This window comes from Rhincodon typus, chromosome 33 (genome assembly GCF_021869965.1).
Source record: "Rhincodon typus isolate 14 chromosome 33, sRhiTyp1.1, whole genome shotgun sequence".
Lineage (NCBI taxonomy): Eukaryota > Metazoa > Chordata > Chondrichthyes > Orectolobiformes > Rhincodontidae > Rhincodon > Rhincodon typus.
This window is the reverse complement of record NC_063364.1, coordinates 19,438,001-19,458,411: the sequence shown is the minus strand read 5'-3', so window position 1 is coordinate 19,458,411 and position 20,411 is coordinate 19,438,001. Positions and strand designations below refer to the sequence as shown.

Below are 20,411 nucleotides of genomic sequence, written 5' to 3'. Positions count from 1 at the left end.
ACCAGTCCCACACACCAGGCCTTGTAATCAGAGATAGTGGGAACTGCCGATGCTGGAGAATCTGAGATAACAAGGTGTAGAGCTGGATGAACACAGTAGGCCAAGCAGCATCAGAGGAGCAGGAAAGCTGACGTTTTGGGTCTGGACCCTTCTTCAGGTATGGGGGAGGGGAATGGGATTCTGAAATAAATAGGGAGAGAGGGGGAGGCGGATAGAAGATGGGTAAAGGATAGGTGGAGAGGAGACAGACAGGTCAAAGAGGCGGGGATGGAGCCAGTAAAGGTGAGTGTAGGTGGGGAGTTAGGGAGGGGATAGGTCAGTCCAGGGAGGACAGACAGGTCAAGGAGGCAGGATGAGGCTGGTAGGTAGGAGATGGGTGTGGGGCTTGAGGTGGGAGGAGTAGATAGGTGGGAGGAAGGACAGGTTAGGGAGGCGGGGACGAGCTGGGCTGGTTTTGGGATGCGGGGGAGGGGAGATTTTGAAGCTTGTGAAGTCCACTTTGATACCATTGGGCTGCAGGCTTCCCAAGCAAAATATGAGTTGCTGTTCCTGCAACCTTCGGGTGGCATCGTTGTGGCACTGCAGGAGGCCCAGAATGGGCATGTCATCCAAGGAGTGGGAGGGGAAGTTGAAATGGTTTGCGACTGGGAGGTACAGTCGTTTGTCGCGAACCAAGTGTAGGTGTTCCACAAAGCGGTCCCCAAACCTCCGCTTGGTTTCCCCGATGTGGAGGAGGCCACACCGGGAACAGCAGATACAGTATACCACATTAACAGATGTGCAGGTGAACATCTCTTTGATGTGGAAGTTCTTCTTGGGGCCTGGGATGGGGGTGAGGGGGGAGGTGTAGGGGCAGGTGTAGCACTTCCTGCGGTTGCAGGGAAAAGTGCCGGGGGGGGTGGGGCTGGTGGGGAGTGTGGAGCGGACAAGGGAGTCACGGAGAGAGTGGTCCCTCCAGAAAGCAGATAAGGGTGGGAAGGGAAAAATGTCTTTGACAGTGGGGTCAGATTGTAGATGGCAGCCGCTGTTTCGGATCTCTGAAACAGTGGGGAGGATGGTGGGGTGGTACGTGAGGACGAGGGGGATTCTGTTTTGGTTGTTGTTGCGGGGAGGGGGTGTGAGGGATGAGTTGCGGGAAATGCGAGAGACACGATCGAGGGCGTTTTCGACCACTGTGGAGGGGATGTTGCGGGAAAAACGAGGGCATTTGGGATGTCCGGGAGTGGAATGCCTCATCTCGGGAGCAGATGCCTTGTTTTTGTCCATGATCTCACTGAATGGCAGTGCAGACTCAATAGGCTGAATGGCCTAATTCTGGTCCAATGTCTTATGGTCTTCCAGATTCTATATTACACAATCAGAGCTGCCAACACAGCGTAATCACTAATGTAGCAAGTAGTTAACCAGGTGATTGGCGTTAATTGAGTAGATCTAAAGGGGAGAAAGTGAGGGGGAAAAATGAAACATAATGGGGAGAAGGTGGCACTGGTACATGAAAGGAACTCTGAGAACTTTAAGACCAAATTGTTAAACTCTACCAACAAAGAAAAATGTCCTGCTTTTCTGTCTCTTGACTGCCTTAGGTCCAAGTTGACACAGGTAATGTATGCTTGAAAATGATTACAAGTTGGTAGTCTAATCAAACTGCTGAGGAGTCTTCACTAACCATGGGTGGTTGAGATTATAGCCTGCCACAGCTGGCAACATTGGAACATGTGTGCGAGCAAAAATCACATATCTTCAAAAGTCATGAACCCAAGCTTGTAGCACATGCATGTGTGCCGTGTACTGCTATGTTTATCTCAAAATTGATCAGTTTGATCACAGGCCTTCTGTCAGTGTTAAGCAAAGAGCTGTACAAATTTGCAGTGTAGAGATTTCAATTATGGTTTATATTAAGCACTCAGACATTCAATTTCCAGAATCAAATAGCTGAGTTGATGAGAAATAGTGGTATCAGCAGTGACTTCTATTTGTTGTCAGGGGTATTAGAAATACCACCTCCCGTTAGTAATCAGTGCTTTGGGAAGCATTGGGCACTTCCTCATTATATACTGTGGGTTGTCCTTGGAGGGGCTGTTTTAATATAAATGAGAAACTTGAGACAGGAGGAGTAGACTTTGGATCTCTTCCTCAAGTGCAAAGTTGCAAAATGTTCTTACTTAATATCATCAGTCCTGAGGTTTAGTGAAAAAATACAGTATTATTAAAAACATATGACCAAGAGTGGGCTACTCAGCCCCACAAACCTGTTCTACTATTTAAAAGATATTGTATAGAATAAGTTGACATAATATCATAAATATAATTTTAGCATATCTTTTTTTAAAAACAAACACCAACCCTGAGTGTATGATCCCACGATCCTGAGCAGAAAGCAGTACCATCAGGGGAAACCCGCAAAGTGCTGACCCGGTTCTCATGTCCAAACAGGATTGACACTCGTGTTCCTTTCAATACATCCCACACATTGATGGTGTAATCGTTGTAACCAGCGAACAAGAGGCGACCTGGAGAACAGTGCAAGCATATGGCTTCGGTGATCATTTTATCTTTACAACCTCGGTCCCTCACAATTCTGAACTCTGGATCTCATTCCATACCGACAGAACAGAATGACAAGAAGAGTCTTGTGCATTCTGTCACAAGACTCTCTATCATCCTGAGGGAAGGTGAAACATTGCAAATAGCTGGTTCAAGGATAGATTATTTTTTCACTGCGCCTGGCAAACCGCCGCTCCACACATTCAGTCTGTCCTGAGCTATTGCACTGCTCCTGGATTTTCTGGGCCTCTCCAGGAAGGCTCTTTAGGTTCCTCATTCAAGAAGGAGAAAATGAACCATTTTTAACAATGTAGCAAACCGGGGAGGAATAACTCTCGTGGCCTCCGGCCCTCCCAAGTTACCTCATCCTGTGCCCCACTGGAGGGATGTCTTGACAGGTGTGGTGCAAAGGCTCATGCTGCTAATCCTACAGATGGGGCAAGTCCACAAATGATTAGTGTTGGTGTTTATTTTTAATTTTGAAGTCCTCCTCCCCAAACAATGGTCTAAAAGCTTGGAGCTTAATCATTACCACAACACTTAAGTTTCCCAGCTCTCATTCTGCAATCCTTCCCACCTCTACAGTTTTTGCTACAAAGCAAAGGGGAGTTCATCAGGAGGGCACTGATGCCATGCAAATAGCATGGTGCCAGGGGCATCACGTGTCCCCAATGCTAAACACATACAGAACCTCTTGAGGTGCAACTATTCAACGTTCAGCAACCACCGTTTTTAGAAAGAACCATTTATGTATATTATTCAAGCCTTATGGACAAAAATGGATTGGTTAAACATCCCTTTTGCATTTTCTCTCCAACTTTATTGAACAATTCAGTCAGACCCTCATCTCTTTGAATAAATGACATTTCCTTTTCACTGCTGTCATCAACATGTTTTTGTTCTGAGCCACAGTTATACTGAACAAAAAATATTTTGCTTGGAAACTCCCCATAACATTAAAATTCCTGAGAGTGACCGATAATATTTTGAATTGGATTAGTTTTCAAACATATTTTATGAGGCCTTTCAATAGTTATATTTTATAGCTTAATAAATATTACTGCTTTATTATTTTATTATTGGGAGTGGAGGGATGGACCTTTGTGTTACAGTTTTAAAATTCTTCCATGTAGCCTGTGTTCTGTATTTTGTATGAGTTGAATGCAATAGATGTTCTTACACTGTAAATTAATTAATTAAATTATAATCATGAATCCCTTGCTGGTTATTTTCTGTGAACAGTTTGATCTTTTAGTTCCTCAAAGTGAGTTATGCTGCTATTGCATCTTTACACAAACTTGTGCCATCAAGTGGTCTGCAAGTTTCTACCTCTCACTCAGGCAGTCACTATTACTAAACCTGAGGGAAATAAAATAGCGGGCCTAGTGGGAGCTACCATGTATCCTTGAAAAAGGCAGGTTAGCAGCATACTAAAGAACAAGCAAGTACAAGAGGATCAGTACATGATTCTTTCACTGCATGTGACAGCAACAGTCTTATTAAGATTGTAGAGATTAATGAGCATCAATGTAGACTCAGATGGCACCAAGACAGGGCATAATCTTGAAGAACACAAAAATATATTGATGCCAACCTCCAGCTCCTACTCAAAGAGATTTAATGCAGGAGGCAGATGCTGTTGGATGTGGGTGCTATTAAGATTGGCACAATCTTATCAAATGCACAAACTGGAGGGAGATGGCACTACCTCTGTGTGCCATCTCTGTCAACCCTGGGACTGCAGGCCACCACTGCAAAAGAGCATCAACAATTTCAACAGAGCTGGCAAGGTAACCGGGAGGCTGGCTTCTCATTTTCTTCCTTGCATTTCAACCATGAGCACAAATCTCATGCCAACACCAATTATTCCTTTCTCATTACATAATACCCAGTCTAGGATGGCTTGTTCTCTAGTTGGTTCCTCAACGTATTAATCCAGAAAACATTCCCATATACACTCCAGGAATTCCTCCTCTATGGTACTGTTACTAATATGATTTGCCCAATCTATATGCAGATTAAAATCATCCATAACAGCATCTCTAATGTCCTGCTTAATGACATTCCCAATATCATCCTCACAGTTTAAGGGTCTATATATAAAACCCACCATACGTATACAGATTACACATTGCCGGAGCTAATATCCTTCCTAACTGTTATGTTAATTTTCTCTTTAACTAGCAATGCAATCATTTGCATGTCTCCATTTGTGTATTCAATGAGACTATGTTCTGACATGTCACTTTGTCATTGGGAGGTTGTAGTACTCACTGTTGTAATAGCACAGATTAAAGCAAGGGAGCACATTGTGTCCATCAATGCTCTCAATGCCTTTAGAGAGAGGCGGTCACCACAGGGAATACAGTGCTTCATTTCCCCGTCCAACTCCATTTTGATATAGTCACATCCTACTTTCTCCACCCCCACCTCACCTTTGGTGGTTTGCTCTGCTTGTAATAGGCTTTGCTTGCAAAAATTCAATTGGTTACATGGGTGTTCTACTGCTGGTGGTTACTAGTTTAGAAAAAAAGCAAAGAAGAACGGTGATCTTGGAGTGGGAAGGTCGCTCAGCTGTGCATAATAAAAAAAAAAGAATGGACAACACAAAGGAGTGAAATACAAGTTTAGATTCACAATGTTTTTTTCAGCCTTTGAATGTAATTCTGAATTTTTAGATTGGCCACTTAAGCCGTTAAAATTATACCCACCACTGAGTGAAAAGTCCACACTGGAGGCACCAAAGATGATACTATCCTTTGAATAGACAGCTACTTCTCTGTCAGCACGGAGATCATACAGACGACACTGTAAAACAGGCAAGAGTCTTACGGAAACCTCAAATTATTGTAATTTCAGATACACCTTTTAAAACTGTAGGAATGCTGATGGTTTAAAGTTGGTCAAGGCAGAATGGGGCACTTTAAAAGATATTCCAGTTTGAGTTCAAAACAATCCAACTCTCAAAAGACAGATCCTTTAGTTTTTTTTTGAAGGTTGCATATGTTTATAAAGGGCAGATGCTTGGTAATGGTTTTAAAGAAGTGGTTAAAGTACTGGGCACGACTATGTATATTATTTCTATGGACTTCCAGCAGGCAACTGGTAAATTCTCATATCTAACTGGGTGGAAATAAGAAGATTGGCTGAGCGGAAGGTGACAAGATGGTACAGATAATGGGCAGATACTCTAATTGGCAGGATGTGACTGGTGGTGTCCCACAAGCTTGTGTGCTGGGGCCTCAACAAGTCACTGTATTCATTAACTTGGACGATGAGTTTGAAAGCCACATATCCAATTTTGTAATGACACAAGTATATGCGATACAGTAAGCATTATGCTTTGGACTGGATAATCACCACTAGAGATATTGAGGCCTTAAATGGATTGTCAAAATTGTGGCAATGTGTTGTCATCCACTTTAGCCCTGAAAAGATCTCTGCTCCACAGTCACTATGGCTGCCATGGAGGAGGGGATGCTCACAACCCCAATTAATAAATATAAGATACTGGAAGCAGGCCGTTCAGCCCATCGAGCCTCCACTGATCTTCTGAAGAACATCCTAACCAGACCGTCCCCCTATCCTACCCCTGTAATCCTGCATGGCTAACCCACTTAGCCTGTACATCCCTGGACACTATGGGGCAACTTAGCATGGCCAATCCACCCAACCTGCACATGTTGGGACTGCTGGAAGGAACCGGAGTACCCAAAGGAAACCCACTCAGACACGGGGAAAACGTGCAAACCCCACACAGACAGTCGCCCGAGGGTGGAATCTGTGACCCTGTGACCTCACTGGGGGGTCGTGACCCACAGATTGGAGACCCTTAATTAAATAAACTGGAATTGTATTCCCTGGAATTTAGAAATTCAAGAGGCATCTTGTTGGGTTGTTTGGGGATATTTCAGGGAGATTGGGAGAACCCACTTTCACTAGTTGGTGAGTTTAGAACTAAGGACATAGTTAACAAAAAGATATTTCGGGACTGAAATTAAGAAGCTGTGGGTCTCCTATAGCACATGGACTGCAGCAGTTCAAGAAAGCGGCTCACCATCACCATCACCATCACCGTCACCGTCACCATCTCAAGGGCATGCCCACATCCCATGAACGAATAAATATGACACTTCAATACAAACGAGTTAGTTGGAGTTTGGAACGCTCTTCTTCAAATAGTAAAAGATGGAAGATCAATTCTTAATTTTAAAATTGTAATTGATAGATTTTGGTTAGCCAAAGGTGTCAAAGAATATGTGCCAAAAGCGAATGTATGGATTTAGGCCACAAATGAGCCATGATCATACTGAGTGACAGTTTCACCTTGATGGGTTAAACAGCCTAATCTGGTTCTGATCTCCTTATATCCCTCTCTTCTCTGCTCTGCCCACCCATGTCCACTTGAACTGGTTACAGAGTGCTTTCAATTGCCCGTATTCCTGTGTGCTGTCCCGAGCGCACTAAAATTGAGAACCGCGACCTCATCTTTAACCCATAAGCCATCTCACCCCATCTTAACTATATATCCACCTTCAGGCTTATTTTACCTCCACTGGCCACCCACCCTTAGACTCTAGTCTTTTGTGGAATCCCCATCTCTTTGTCCCCTCATTTGTAGCAGACACCTCAGCTTCCATTGCCGCACACTCTGCTGGTTCCTGCCTACAGCATTTCTCCTCCTTCCCATTTCTCTCTTCCTCTTCAAAAGCTCTCTCATAAACAAAACAAACAAAACATATTCTCAACTGAATATTCAACTACCTCTAAAGCTCTCCCACCATGGCCTTGCACCTGTTCCTTACATCTCTCATCTTTTTCTCTCTCCCCACCTCCCCCACACTCCCCGCCCTATCTAAAATCCCTTGGAACACCACACTAAATGCTTTACATAACTGTATGCTGCTGTTGTTGGCAAAGATTCACAGACACGGAGTGACTTCCGGCCCACCCACCATTCATAGAGTGGATATCTTTGTTTATATCAATCATCGATGGACCAAATAATCCTCAAAGCTCATGAGTGTTTGATTACATCTGAACCAAAAAAAATTGGCTAATTTTCCACAAATGTTTCCAAGATCGAGAGCTGATAGCTTCTAGCTCGAGAGAGAAAGGTTAATCTTGTTGATTAAAAAATTCTGAAGGTTTACAGCATACTGACTCCACTTAAAAAAGTGCTTCCTTGGCTGTAAAACAGTTTGGCATGTTTGCTACAAAGTGCTAGATAAATGTAAGCCTTTCTTTTCTCATGTAAATTAATTGCAATTGCACATAGGTAGTGTTCCTGTATTCTCAAATGTCAGGATGTGACGTTGGGGTATATTGGTATTTCTAAAATTTAGTTTTATTCCTCCTCTGCTCCAATTTCCTTGCTTGCATATGGACATATCCCTATCCCAGACGTATCCAGTCAGAGTCATCAAAATTAAAATGGAAACAAAATAAGAAAAGATTTCGTTGTTTTCCTTCAACAAATTAAAGGCTTCAATCAATGCTGTGGCTTCTGATGTCCATGATGGGGACTAATCCATGAAATGATAGGGAGTTTCTGAACTGACATTAAATGTTAAAATAATCCCACGTAGTTCTGTAAACTTCCAGCTCAAAGTTTAAGAGCAATGCACAATAGTCCAGATCCAATGAATCACTCTTTCAGCATGAGTAGAGGGTATTTTCCATTAGCAGGATGCTACCATCAGTTCAAAGGGACATCTTACCCACAACAGAACTTAGCTACTGTGTGTTTGTGTTTCAGTTTTGATGTAACAGTGTATTACGTCATACATCCCAGCAATTGGTTGAACAAATTGGCAGCATAGTGGCTGAGTGGTTAGCACTGCTGCTTCACAGTGCCAGGGACCCAGGTTCAATTCCACCCTCAGGTGACTGTCAGTGTGCAGCTTGCACATTCTCCCCATGCTAAATTGCCCTGTAGTGTCGAGGGATGTGCAGATTAGCCAGGTTAAAAACCTCAAGCAGGGTTATGGGAATGGGGTGGGAGCTCGTTCTAGTTGGGATGCTCTTTGGAGGGTCAGTGCAGACTCGATGGGCCAAATGGCCTCTTTCTGTGCTGTCAGGATTCTATGATTCTAACAAATCAAACACCCCCAGGGGGAATCATACAGGAGCCTGAGTGACATGAGTTACAACAAAATGTGGGACAGAGTCGGATGACAAATACAACAAGGCTCATCTCAACATCGAGTTCAGCTCACTCCACCTTTCCACAAGCAGGTAAGGGTGTCAGGCAGCAGTCTGATGCCAATTGACAGGGGTTAACACTTATTAAACACCTTGCTAATTCCACACTTGTTTTATTCCTAACCAGCTAGATGTTCGAAAGACTCAACAAGGAAACTAGAGTGGGTACCTAATGGATTCAGCTCACCGCCTGCCCTAAATGAGCTCCACATTGGACACTGGGCAACAACATCTCAGGGCATGATTCACAAGGCCCAGCTTCACCAAGCCTTCATCTATGACATTGGCATCTTACATCTGCCAACACGGCCACGATGGCAGCTGTCTGATTCACTGGATGGCTGCCCACATGGCAAGGCTTGCATTGTGGGGTGCACTGCTAATGTGCCACCAATGACTGCTCTGAGACTGAACAACCCCTTTTACTCCTCATGTTCTCAACGTTAAGTCCTTTCCACTGGGAGTGCTGGGCCTTGCTGCTGGTGGGCAAATAGCCTTTGAGAGACTGCAGTAGGGACACCGCACTCAGGGACAAGTTCTTAGCTCACAGAATAGGTCTGGCTACATCTCAGGGCTCCTCACCCGCTTTCGTGGTGTGCACTCATTTTATGCTCAGCTGCAAACTCACACCATCCATGCCCTGCCTTGTCATGCAGTGCCATACCTGTAAAGACACTGGCATTTCTGCCCGAGTTCACTCCTGCCGTTTTATGCACAGACAGGCTGCTTGTTATGTTCACCAATGTTGATCTGACAGAAGGTTTTGGTGAATGGCCCATGCCGAGAACGCTATGTGACATCTGTACCACATGCCAGTTGCCTGTGCGGCAAGCGCACGGCACATTCATTTAACCAAATGGACATGTTGGAAACTGGGTGGGCAACAGTCGTCCATCCAGTTAAAAGGGAGGGTGGGCACTGTTTCTGGCCGGGGGAGGATGGGTGCTGTTTCAGTCGATCAGGGGCACAAACACACACGCTCCAGGGACTTTGTCATGCTCAATCCTCCACTTGGAATACTCACATTTGGGGATCTGCCCCATTACATTGCAGCGATTGTTCAGCGGACAGTCCTGTAGAACCAGTACAAGCAGCCAGCAGAATGGCAGTCGAAGAGTTGTGAACGCAGTGAGCTGAACTCTGCCCAGTCCTGTCTAGGAGCTGCTGCTCCATATCAGTCAAAAGCCTGTGCTGAACCCAATGTTACAGCAGGTTTCACAATGGGAGCCTGCCGGGGGGCAGCAGGGGCATCAATGACACGGGATGTTGGAGAAGTCAAGGCTTGGGGGGCCGGGGGGGGGGGGGGTGGAGAAGCAGAAGTATTTGTGGAGGAGGGGGTAAGGGCAACGAGAGAGGCAAATTCAAAGTGAAGGTGGTGGTGGGGGGGATGTGGTTCAGCATTGAACACATGCTTGGAAACAGGAGGGGGAATTCATTGGCAGTGACCACCACAGAGGCCCCACAGGGGCAGAGGAGAGGAGCAGGGTGGGCACCATTCAGGTTAATGCCCAGGGTTCAGGGGGCATGAACAGTAACGGACAAAGCTCAATGTGCTCGGCCTCCATGTGGTGGGGATGACTGGAAATGTGATGGGATATTGCGAGGCAAAGGGGGCATGCAGGCTCTGGCAGTGGGGTACTTGGTGACAAAGTAGAGCCTAGTGCTGATGGCGTTCACCATGATCTGTGTCCCACCATGACTTTCCCTTGTCTACAGAGAACTGGAAATTGGCTGGAACAATATCTTGGGGACTGGGAGGGTGGGGGGAACAGGGTGGGGGGGGTGTAGGGAGGGAGTATCAGTTTAATGGACTCTGTTTGCATCAAAAACATGAAGCAAACATTTACAAAACCCAGCGACATTTCATTTGCTCATTTGCTATGCATGCAGATTGAGGCGGCTTAAGGGATCAGCTGCTGTTCAAAGGAAGTTTGATACATACCTTTGGTGCTTGCACATTGAATCTGAGCATCTCAATAACATTGAAGTGAGCAGCAATGACGGTTCAAAAAGCCAGTGATAACACAGTGTGAAGCTGGAGGAACACTGCAGGCCAGGGAACATCAGAGGAGCAGGAAAGTTGACGTTTCGGGTTCGGACCCTTTTTCAGAAAAAAAAACCAGTGCTGTCTGAAGGGAAACCACAATTTGTTCAACTTCCATGGGTACTGTGTGAGCCACACAAGTGAGAGTCTTCTGTCATGTAGGTGGGTCAGGTTTCTGTACTGAATGCTGGTTCAGGGTTTGATGTGGGAGTAGGGATGGAATGGTGATACTGTTCTCACTGCCATGTGGTCACCACTCAGCCAGTACATGTGGAGGCAGAATCCTGATGTCAATGCAGACAGGTTCCCGCATTTTCCACACCCAGCATGCTTCACTGCATGGTCAACCCTCACCTGCACCATGTGCCACCAATGACTGCTCTGAGACCCTGAGAACCTCTTTCACTCCTTATGTTCTCAACGTTAAGTCCTTTCCACTGGGAATGCTGGGCCCTGCCACCGCTGCTGGGATGTTGGTTGCTCTGGAGGCTGCCTTCTCCGGATATGGGGGGAACAGGGCCAATGCGAAGCCCAGAAGCAGCAGCAGGTGCTTCCCCCCCCCACCCCATCCCCATCCCGAGCACCCGGCTCAGAGGGGGGTCACAGCCACGGGTCCCTTCAGGATCGTGGGGATACTGCACAGGAGAAGGCCCAGAGCTTTCCAGTTCCCACTCTATATCTTGGGGATAAGCAAGGGAGCAGTGTCAATGCAGGCTCCATACATCCCGGATCACAGGGACAGAAGTGTGCTGGAGGCTGGAACGGGAGCTGAGGGCTGTAGGAGTGGGAGGCCACCCTCTCCCGGGGGCTGGGAAAGTGACCGCTGCCTTGAACATCTTTACAACTGGCACCTTCCAGGGAGTGTCCAGTGCAGGATCTCTCAGTCGTACTCCCACAAGTACATCGGGACAGTGACCAATGCCATCTGGGCAACACTACACCAAATCATTCTGTTCTCCCATAACATGGTCAGTGCTGCTGCCCCAGGCAGTAGGATTCAGGACCAGAGCTGGTGCAGGGTGCCATCGACTGTACACACTTGGCACTGACAGGGCCGTATCACAACAGCATTCATCAACAAGTTCCATTCCATCAGTGTCCTGGTGATCTGTGCTCACTGTTACCTTTCCTGGAGCTGTGAGCCCACTACCCTGGAAGCTGCCATGACTCACACATCCTGGAGCTCTCCCATGTACCTGGTGTTTGTGAGGGTCTAGGGGCCTTAAAAGGCCAGTTACTGAGGGACGAGGGATAACCATCATGAACACAGCTCACAATGCTGAGTTTAGCTTTTAATGCTGCACTGGTATCAGGCATTGATGGAGCAGAGTATGGAGCTCTTCCAGATGTGGTTCTGCTGCTTGGGCAGGTTGTGAGGGGCCCTCCACTACAGCCCAGACAGAGCGGGCTGTCTCATCCTGGTATGGTGCATTCTGCACAACTAAAGTAGGCAACAAGGTGATGAGCTGGATGATGAGGAACTAGGGAGCAGCACCATTGTTCCCAGTAGGAGGTCAGGACATTGGAGTGAAGAAAGCTGGGACTGTCCTTTATACAGATCAGCTGCGATAGGCGCTATATGTCAATCAGAACCACACTGAAGAGAACTGAATGCAGCATAGAATTGTTGACTGTTAAATATTTTAGTCATGATGCCCAAACCTTAAGTATTGTGAGGGCAAAGCCTCCATTGGCTTCATTTCTTTTCCCCTTGCCATTCTGTAAGTAAAAGCTCACATCTGTGTTTGAGTTTGTGCGATTATTGCCAGTATTAGGGGCAAGGTGCCACTGATGTGGAAGGTGTTCAGACAGGGTGTAGGTCGGGACTGGTGAGGGAGTGGCCTGGTGGTTAAACAGCGATTAGGGTGAGAGAAGGGGATTGTGTATGTGTGAGGGAGTGCCATCCATGCCAGGGCAACATGGCCTTCTGACTGCTGTGCCATGATGTTGCAGTTGAGGGGCAATGTCCAGGTGCACAGCAGCATTTCAAAGGTGTTGCGGCCGCAAAGGATGCCAGTCAAATGGTCCAGCTTCTTGAAAAGTTGCAGCCGCACTCATCCAGGCAAGTATTCTTGAAGCCCAGTTACTGTTGCAATGTGGCAGCTATCCTGTGCACAGCAAGCTCCCACAGACAATGTTAGTGATGTTGACTGAGGAGCAGATATTGGCCAGATTAATTCTCCTATTCTTGGAAATTGTGGATCCACCTGAGATGACAGATTAGTTGAACATCTTATCTGAAAGGCAGCCCCTTCAACAATGCAGCACTCCCTGAGTACTGCAATGGAAAACATCAGTCTATCGAGTGTCTGGAGTGGGACGTAAACCCGCAGCCTCCTTACTCAGAAGAGAGAGTGTTACCACAAAGCAACACAAAACACCATGATTGGGAATAACTGTTTCTCCCGGGAAACCACAAAACTCGAGTTGACTTTCTTTTTTATAACCAACAGCTGTCTCAAAAAAGATTTACTTAAATTCACTGAAATGGAAGATTGCTCAAGAACAGAAAGTTTGAAGTATTTATTTGCTGTCATCCAATGGTGGCAAAAAAGTGCTACATTAGCATTATCAGTCTAAAAGTTATTCACATTTATCAGAATGAAATGACTGAGCAAGTTTAATGATTGTATCATGTTTGTCAGGACCCTTTTTTGACAAAATAAAACTCTTCTATATAAAATATGGAGGAAACAATAATGCAACTTATGATTAAAGTTGACTTACCGTGGCATCATCTGAACCAGAAGCAAAAGCATCACCACTGGGGAAGTATCTGTTATGAGAAAATGGACTTTAGTATCATGTTTGCAACACATCAGTGTATTACTGCAATCCAGAAAGTTACATATTCTAGCTGTGTGACCACAGCTTCAATGTTAAATGGATGACCATAAGCCGCGCACAAACACTATTTCCTACACAGCACACTTACACATTGATTCTCAGGTCTGACTGCGGTGCACTTGTGGCAATCACAAGTCATTCAGTTTGTTAGTTCATAAATGTCTCATGCAGCTTCAAGAATTTTACGGAATAAATACACTAACCTAACACTGTTTATATCAGATTCATGTGTCTCAAAGGACTGGATACACTGACCGGAGCGCATGTCCCAAATCATTGCTTTCTTATCACAGCCCTGCAAGTAAATAAGAACATAAATAGACAAGAGATTGCGTTTAACTTAAAAGTATTTAGTTGACTTTAATGACCATTAACTACGTCAAATTCAGGCAGAAATTAAAGCAGAATTTCAGAACAGAAACATGTGAATGTTCACGTACAATCTACTCCTGCTGACTCAAAGTCGCTTATTGGAATTATACATAAAATCATCTATTTGTTACTCAAAAATGATTAAATTGTGTTGTTTGAATTATTTGACCATGAAATTTCTTTGTGTAAAAATGGGTGAAATAATCAGAAAGGACTGTTATGTGCAATGTTACAAACGGAGAGTTGTATGAATATCGGGTAACTCCCAGGTATTCCCCATTTTAATGATGATAGTTCATCTTCCCACCCACTTGTTGAAATCACCAGTTTGTACTGGGAAGCTTTATATGCTGGGGAGAAATGTTCATGACCATTGCCATCTTTGTGCACGCACCTCATTGTGCAGGATTCTACGTGACTAACCAGGCCACTGGGCTCATAGATGGGGGCACAAGTAAAAATAAGGTGCTCTTGTACTGGAAAACAGCCAGTGTAAAGAGCAAACTTAATACCTTTTCTCAATGACCGCATCATGTTAATGCTTGAAAATGCTGTGTGCAGGATCTTATCCAATTACAAAGTCAAAATTGGGCCTACTGTACCCAATTGTGTAAGATTCCCCCTCAACCCACCCAGACTGTGATTTTAACCATCTTTAGGCGTCAATCTTGACTCTTCAACAAAACAGCTGAAATAAGTTGAATGCCGTGTTGTATGTGATGTTAGGCCATCTCTGGAAGTATGGTTAAAAAAAAAATCTCAATATTTGAATGCTGGAACATCCTTTATTTTATTTCCAGGCAAGAGTGCTCAAATCCATAGTATTGGATTTTCTGCATTAATTCAGAGGATTATGAGCTTGTTCTGCTGTTAGATTTCCACTCTGCTGCCATTATGAAGCTAAGCTCCAACGACAACAGGACAGAGAGGGGGTCCTGAGACCCCCAATCTGGGGACAGGGAATCCTTTGCAAGGGACTGTTTTTGATACGTGTTCTCCACACATGCAGAAGTGGTAGAAAGAGGGCACGTTCTTAGACAAAAAGAATGCGCAATGAGAAGGAGTAACCTCTTCTTTATAATGCTACACTGCATCTTCAGCCGCATGCCCATCTTAAAACCTTTCATTGTTACAGGAGATGATCATTTATCCACACTGGCCTATGGGAACATTCACAGCTAGATGCTCAAATCATATTTCCCTCTCAACATATTCCTCTTTCGACCATAAGTCACGTTTGGTTTTAAATGAGCTGACTGAAGTGGATCCAGTAGCCAAGAGCAGCAATATAATCCACTTTCCAGAGAATGTTTTGCACACAACAAATCATTTTAACCCTCACACTGCACTTCCAGCACCAATCCTAAATCTCTGCCCCGATTTTCTTTTTCTTGAATAAACAATCATCCTCGAGCTCAAAACAGAATTGGAAGGGAAGGAAATGGTCCACTTTTCACTTTAATTCCCTTCCTGCAGAAATTCTTGTCCAAGGATGAGATCACTCCAATAATAAACTGGTAAAACCAGTGCACAGCCTTGAACCAACACATGTATGCTGATCAGTAATTTTCCAGATACACCAATAATAAAGAAATGGAAAGTACCTGAATTAAATCGATTGGGGGTGGGGAAAATCTGATCATTTTAAAGAGAACAACAACAAAGAAGAGCTGGAATTTTAAAAACTGAAAACTTTGATAGCACAAGGGAAATTTGCCTCAGAATTCTTTAGGACTTTTAGATAAGACAATTTCAAGAAGACATTTAACGTGTGCAGATCATAGTTGTTAATGTTGAAAAGCTTTTTATGCTATAAATTCTCACAAATAGAGACAGATTGGTCATTTGGGAAATTCAGATAGTCTCCCTGTAGCCTGTCCTGTGGATGGTTACATTATTTTTGGTGGCTCCTTTTCCTGGGAGGATCCCAAAGAATCCTGAGAATTTTTGTGGTAGCTAGTTGACTCCTGATTGCAAGACAGTTCTTTCTGTAGAAGCAATGATAGCTATGACAAGGCATCAATTGGCCATTAAATTAAAGAACAATGATAGGTTTTCACAAAGTGATCTGTTTGTGCAGATTCTCGGTGAGAAGAAAGGGAAGGATGATCAAATTTTTTTTTAATGAGATTTCAATGCATGATCTGCATATCACAGTGAGCACTGTGCCGCACCACACCAGACATGCTCAGTCTCGCAGACTCAGGTCTGTAAATGGAACCAATTATCTCCCTAAAATCCAATTTAAAGTTAATTACAGATGGAAGGTCAGGGTGGAAAATCTTTCACTCATGTTCCTATTACGGACAAACTAAATTGAGAAAAACTGAAAATAAATGTAGAACAGATGAAGTGAAACAGCGATGTTATTTTGCCCACAGCATCGTGAAAACTCATTAAAGTGGGATATTTGGAATCACTGGAGTGGATTTTATGGACCCCTTCTGGTGTATTTGTCTGGTGGGAGGAGCAGAGTTGGTCTGTGGAAGTCGTAAAATTAACCACATGGCCTTCCCACTCACCCATGACATTTCTCCCACATTAAAGGAGAATGGACAGCCTAGGGATGGTGTCAGGCAACCTGCATGACCTTGGGCCTAGCGAGGATTAAACACAGCCATTTAATGGGCATTTAATGATCTCTCATTGTTCTTTACATGGAAGCAATGTGTAGCTGTCTTGGATCAGAACTTAAGTGGCTACCGTGAAAGGATTCAGGATTCTATCGGATTCTCCCAGGAAAAGGGGCCTCAAATAATAATTCAACCATCCTTGGGAGGGACTACTTGAAAAATATCTGCTTTTCTCAAATCAGTCTCTGCTTGGGAGACTCTTTAGCATACAGCAACTTTTAACATGAATAAATATGAACATTAGATGTCCAATTGATAATACATTATCAAGGAGTCCTAAAGAATTCTAAGGAAAATTTCTTGTGTTCTATTAAAGTTGACAAAATTTCAATCACTTTTTTTTGACTATTCTCTTAAAAGCAATCAGTTTTTCCCAACTTAAGGTGATTAAGGGCTTCATTCTGCCTCAGCCATTCTTTTACCCCGGACAGGGAAAGGCAGAGTCTGGCAGGATTTCACTACATACGGCTGTTGGGCATGGAGTATAGGATCTTCTTTCTTGTGGCACACCACTCAGCACCTTACCCTCCTCTTTAACCATCCCACCCCTGTGGGCTCTTGAAGCTAATAGCTCAACTTTGGGTACAGCAGTCAAGCCTAACCAAAACCCCAAGACTTTGCTGGAGGTCCAGATTCCAACACCATTTCATCAGGATCACCCACATTTTCAGCAGTGGCCACTGTTCTATTTTGGCACTTTGGGGATTACAGGAGCTGCTGGCCAATCAGATTCGTGCAGAAGTCTCACCTTGGAGCAATTCATTCTACTCCCAGAGTAAGATGGCTGCATTGGAAAGTGGGGAAGGCTCACATACATGGACGGTGACTCCCTGTAAATTCCAGGCCACAGCATAGAATGAGACCATTTGGCCCATTATGCCTTGGTGAAAGATTAACCAGTGAATCTAGGCTGCCCCAACCCCAAGTTTCCTCCGACAGCTCTGACCATGTTCCTTTTTCATGTGTCTATTCAATTTCCTTTCATTTCTCACTAGTTCAAAAGGCAATGTCACAGTTACTTGGTCTTTTTACTATCCTTCCATCTCAGTTGCCCAACCTGTAATTTTCCATATGTCAAATGAATGGTTGGAAAATCCCAGGCTTCGAGCCCACAATTTCCTGCACTATGCTTCCTGTAAAACACCATCTCCAATTGGCTGGGCAGAGCTGTCATTATACTTACACGAGGAGGGTGCAGTGATGTTGACAGCCACAAGAGCAGAAAGCAATTTAGCTCAACCACGTTGGAATCTGAAAATTGCATTAAAAGGAACATCTGGTGCATTATTTGCTGAGATTATGCTGATCAAAATGGGAACAAGTAAAGTTCTGTCATTAAAACAACACTCCTGCCTCACAGTCAGGAAGAACTGCTTCATTGGCTATGTGTGCTAAATGAGTCATTGAGATGTTCATGTTTTTGCAAGAAATACCAAGCAAACAAATGCAGATGAACGCAGTTGCAGTGCACATAGCAACCAGAGCAAATGCGGTCCTACTTGACACTGGAATTCCTGTGTATTTGTGCCCCCAATATACATGCTGCAATTAACGATGTGGCTCAATAGGCAGTGAAACTTCAGACAATTGGAGCCCAAAGCTTTTCCATGTTTTCCAACTGATTCCTGCACCAAGTACATCTCTGTCCACCAGAATGAACTAATCCCCAACATGACAACCTGCTTAAATCCTCTCTTCATATTCAGACCCGATTTTTAGTTGCAGCAAGAAAGAAATTCATTCTTCTGACGTTTCACATAAAAAAAATCCTTCCTCCAAGGATGTCTCATTGTATGCATTTAATGGCATTGGTGTAAATCTCAAAAATTTATTTTTAAATTCCCTAATCACAATTATTAAGTAAGTTAATATGCATGAATGATCATTAGATAAGTCACAACTTCAGGAATCTTAATTATGGAAGGAACCTATAGTGACAGTCCTTCACTTTCCTTGGGCCCCAACTGTCTATGTTCCTTAACTCCTCAGTTTAAATTCAACTGTATTCTAATAAGATTTACAGGAAGTTTGAAACCAACTCAAATGAGAGGATGGTTGAATTTTTGGGTCAAACTGTGCCCTTTGGTGAAATTCCAGGGCTTGAGGGGCAAAATTGGAATCCAGTGCTTGTTGTTTAGTTGCCAAGGGTATCATCTAGTGTAGAAAAAGATGGCAATACCACCTTGTGCTGGATACCACACTGGGTGAGGGCATCAATGGACATGCAATGAATGACTTCCAGAGGTATGAATCAGCCAGATCATGACATCTAATGGTGTGCTGTTCTCTCACCAGCAATGCTATTTTACTGCTCAACACTCCAGTGAATGCTCTATTTGAACCTCATACAGCTGAGCAGGTATTAGCAGCAGGAAGGATTCCACCATCTTCCTTAACCAGTGCTATTTAAAGTGATCATCAACGACTCACAAAATAAAAGCTGAAAGAACTGCGGATGCTGTAAATCAGGAACGAAAACAAAGTTGCTGGAAAAGCTCAGCAGGTCTGGCAGCACCTGTGAAGGAAAAAACAGAGTTAACGTTCCTGGTCCGGTGACCCTTCCTCAGAACTGACAGCTGTGCTGCAGTGGAAGCTGAGACATCAGCTATCAGATATTACACGCACGCCCTGGAAATGATGGCTCCAATCTCTGCAGAAAGTCCTGCGCTAAATTGCTGTGGGATTCGTTCTCGTCCTTTGACATAGCACACGGCTTGGCCAGGCTTCCCCAGTGCACCAAGCGTGACGCCCGACCATCAACTGTTAGGCTACTGTTTCAACACTCTGAACCAAATTGTCTCCAGTGTAATTTATGTAGATTTCCTGCCCCCGGACATGGCTACAGGATGTCAGTCCTGTCTCTATGTTGTCCTTAGTAAGTTTAGAGATGACACCAAAATTAGAGGTGTAGTGGACAGCGAAGAAGGTTACCTCACAGTACAATGGGACCTTGATCAGATGGACAAATGGGTTGAGGAGTGGCAGATGGAGTTTATTTTAGTTAAATGTGAGGTGCCACATTTTGGTAAGGCAAATCAGGGCAGGACCTATACAACTAATGGTAAGGAGTGTGGCCGAATAGAGAGACCTTGAAAATGGAGTCGCAGGTAGACAGGGTGGTGAAGAAGGCATTTGGTACACTTGCCTTTATTGGTCAGTGCATTGAGTATAGAAGTTGGGAGGCCATGTTGTTGCTGTACAGGACATTGGTTAGACCGCTTTTGTAATACTGCATAATGGAACTAGATTAATTTAGGATACCTGCCTGGCATGGATGAGTTGGACTGTTTCAGTGCTGTACATCTCTACGACAGATCAGTATCAGAGCAGGAGGCTGAGAGGTTGAAATTGAGTGAAGTACTTTTTCATCATCACTGCCTTCATGCTATCCCTTCACAGCCTATGCAGATAGTACTTCTTGAGTTCTGAAATGCACAGGGATAAGGGAATGCTGGGCATGGGGTAGTGAATGGTGCATGCTTACAATAGCTGCAGTTATACATTAGAAGAGAAAATGAGATGAGGAGTAGGGGAATATGAGAAACAGGATTATCAACGAGGACACCATCACCTTTGATGGCTTGAGCCCCTCCATTGGTCATGGCCTCAGCAATGAATGGCTACAAATGGTCAACACCATTTCCTTCATGGGGTAACTGGCACACCTGCCCCGTCCAGCCATTCCTGCTACCTCTGGCTATCAGCTACCTTGCCCCTTCATGAGGGAGGGGAAGTGTATCTGGAGTCTCAGAATCAGGATGATGTGA

General features: G+C 44.4%; 1 protein-coding gene across 2 annotated transcripts in view; it reads right to left on the bottom strand.

Annotated features, from left to right (window-relative positions):
* Window positions 1–20,411, bottom strand: part of LOC109919323 (guanine nucleotide-binding protein subunit beta-5) — a 63,162-nt gene that overhangs the window by 4,438 nt on the left and 38,313 nt on the right. For both annotated transcript variants that reach the window (XM_048615941.1, XM_048615942.1), the window contains 4 exons: window positions 13,843–13,934; window positions 13,520–13,568; window positions 5,256–5,352; window positions 2,344–2,510 (listed from right to left, as the gene is read on the bottom strand). In XM_048615941.1, the coding sequence (XP_048471898.1) occupies window positions 2,344–2,510; window positions 5,256–5,352; window positions 13,520–13,568; window positions 13,843–13,934 (405 nt within the window). The remainder of the gene's footprint in view (window positions 1–2,343; window positions 2,511–5,255; window positions 5,353–13,519; window positions 13,569–13,842; window positions 13,935–20,411) is intronic.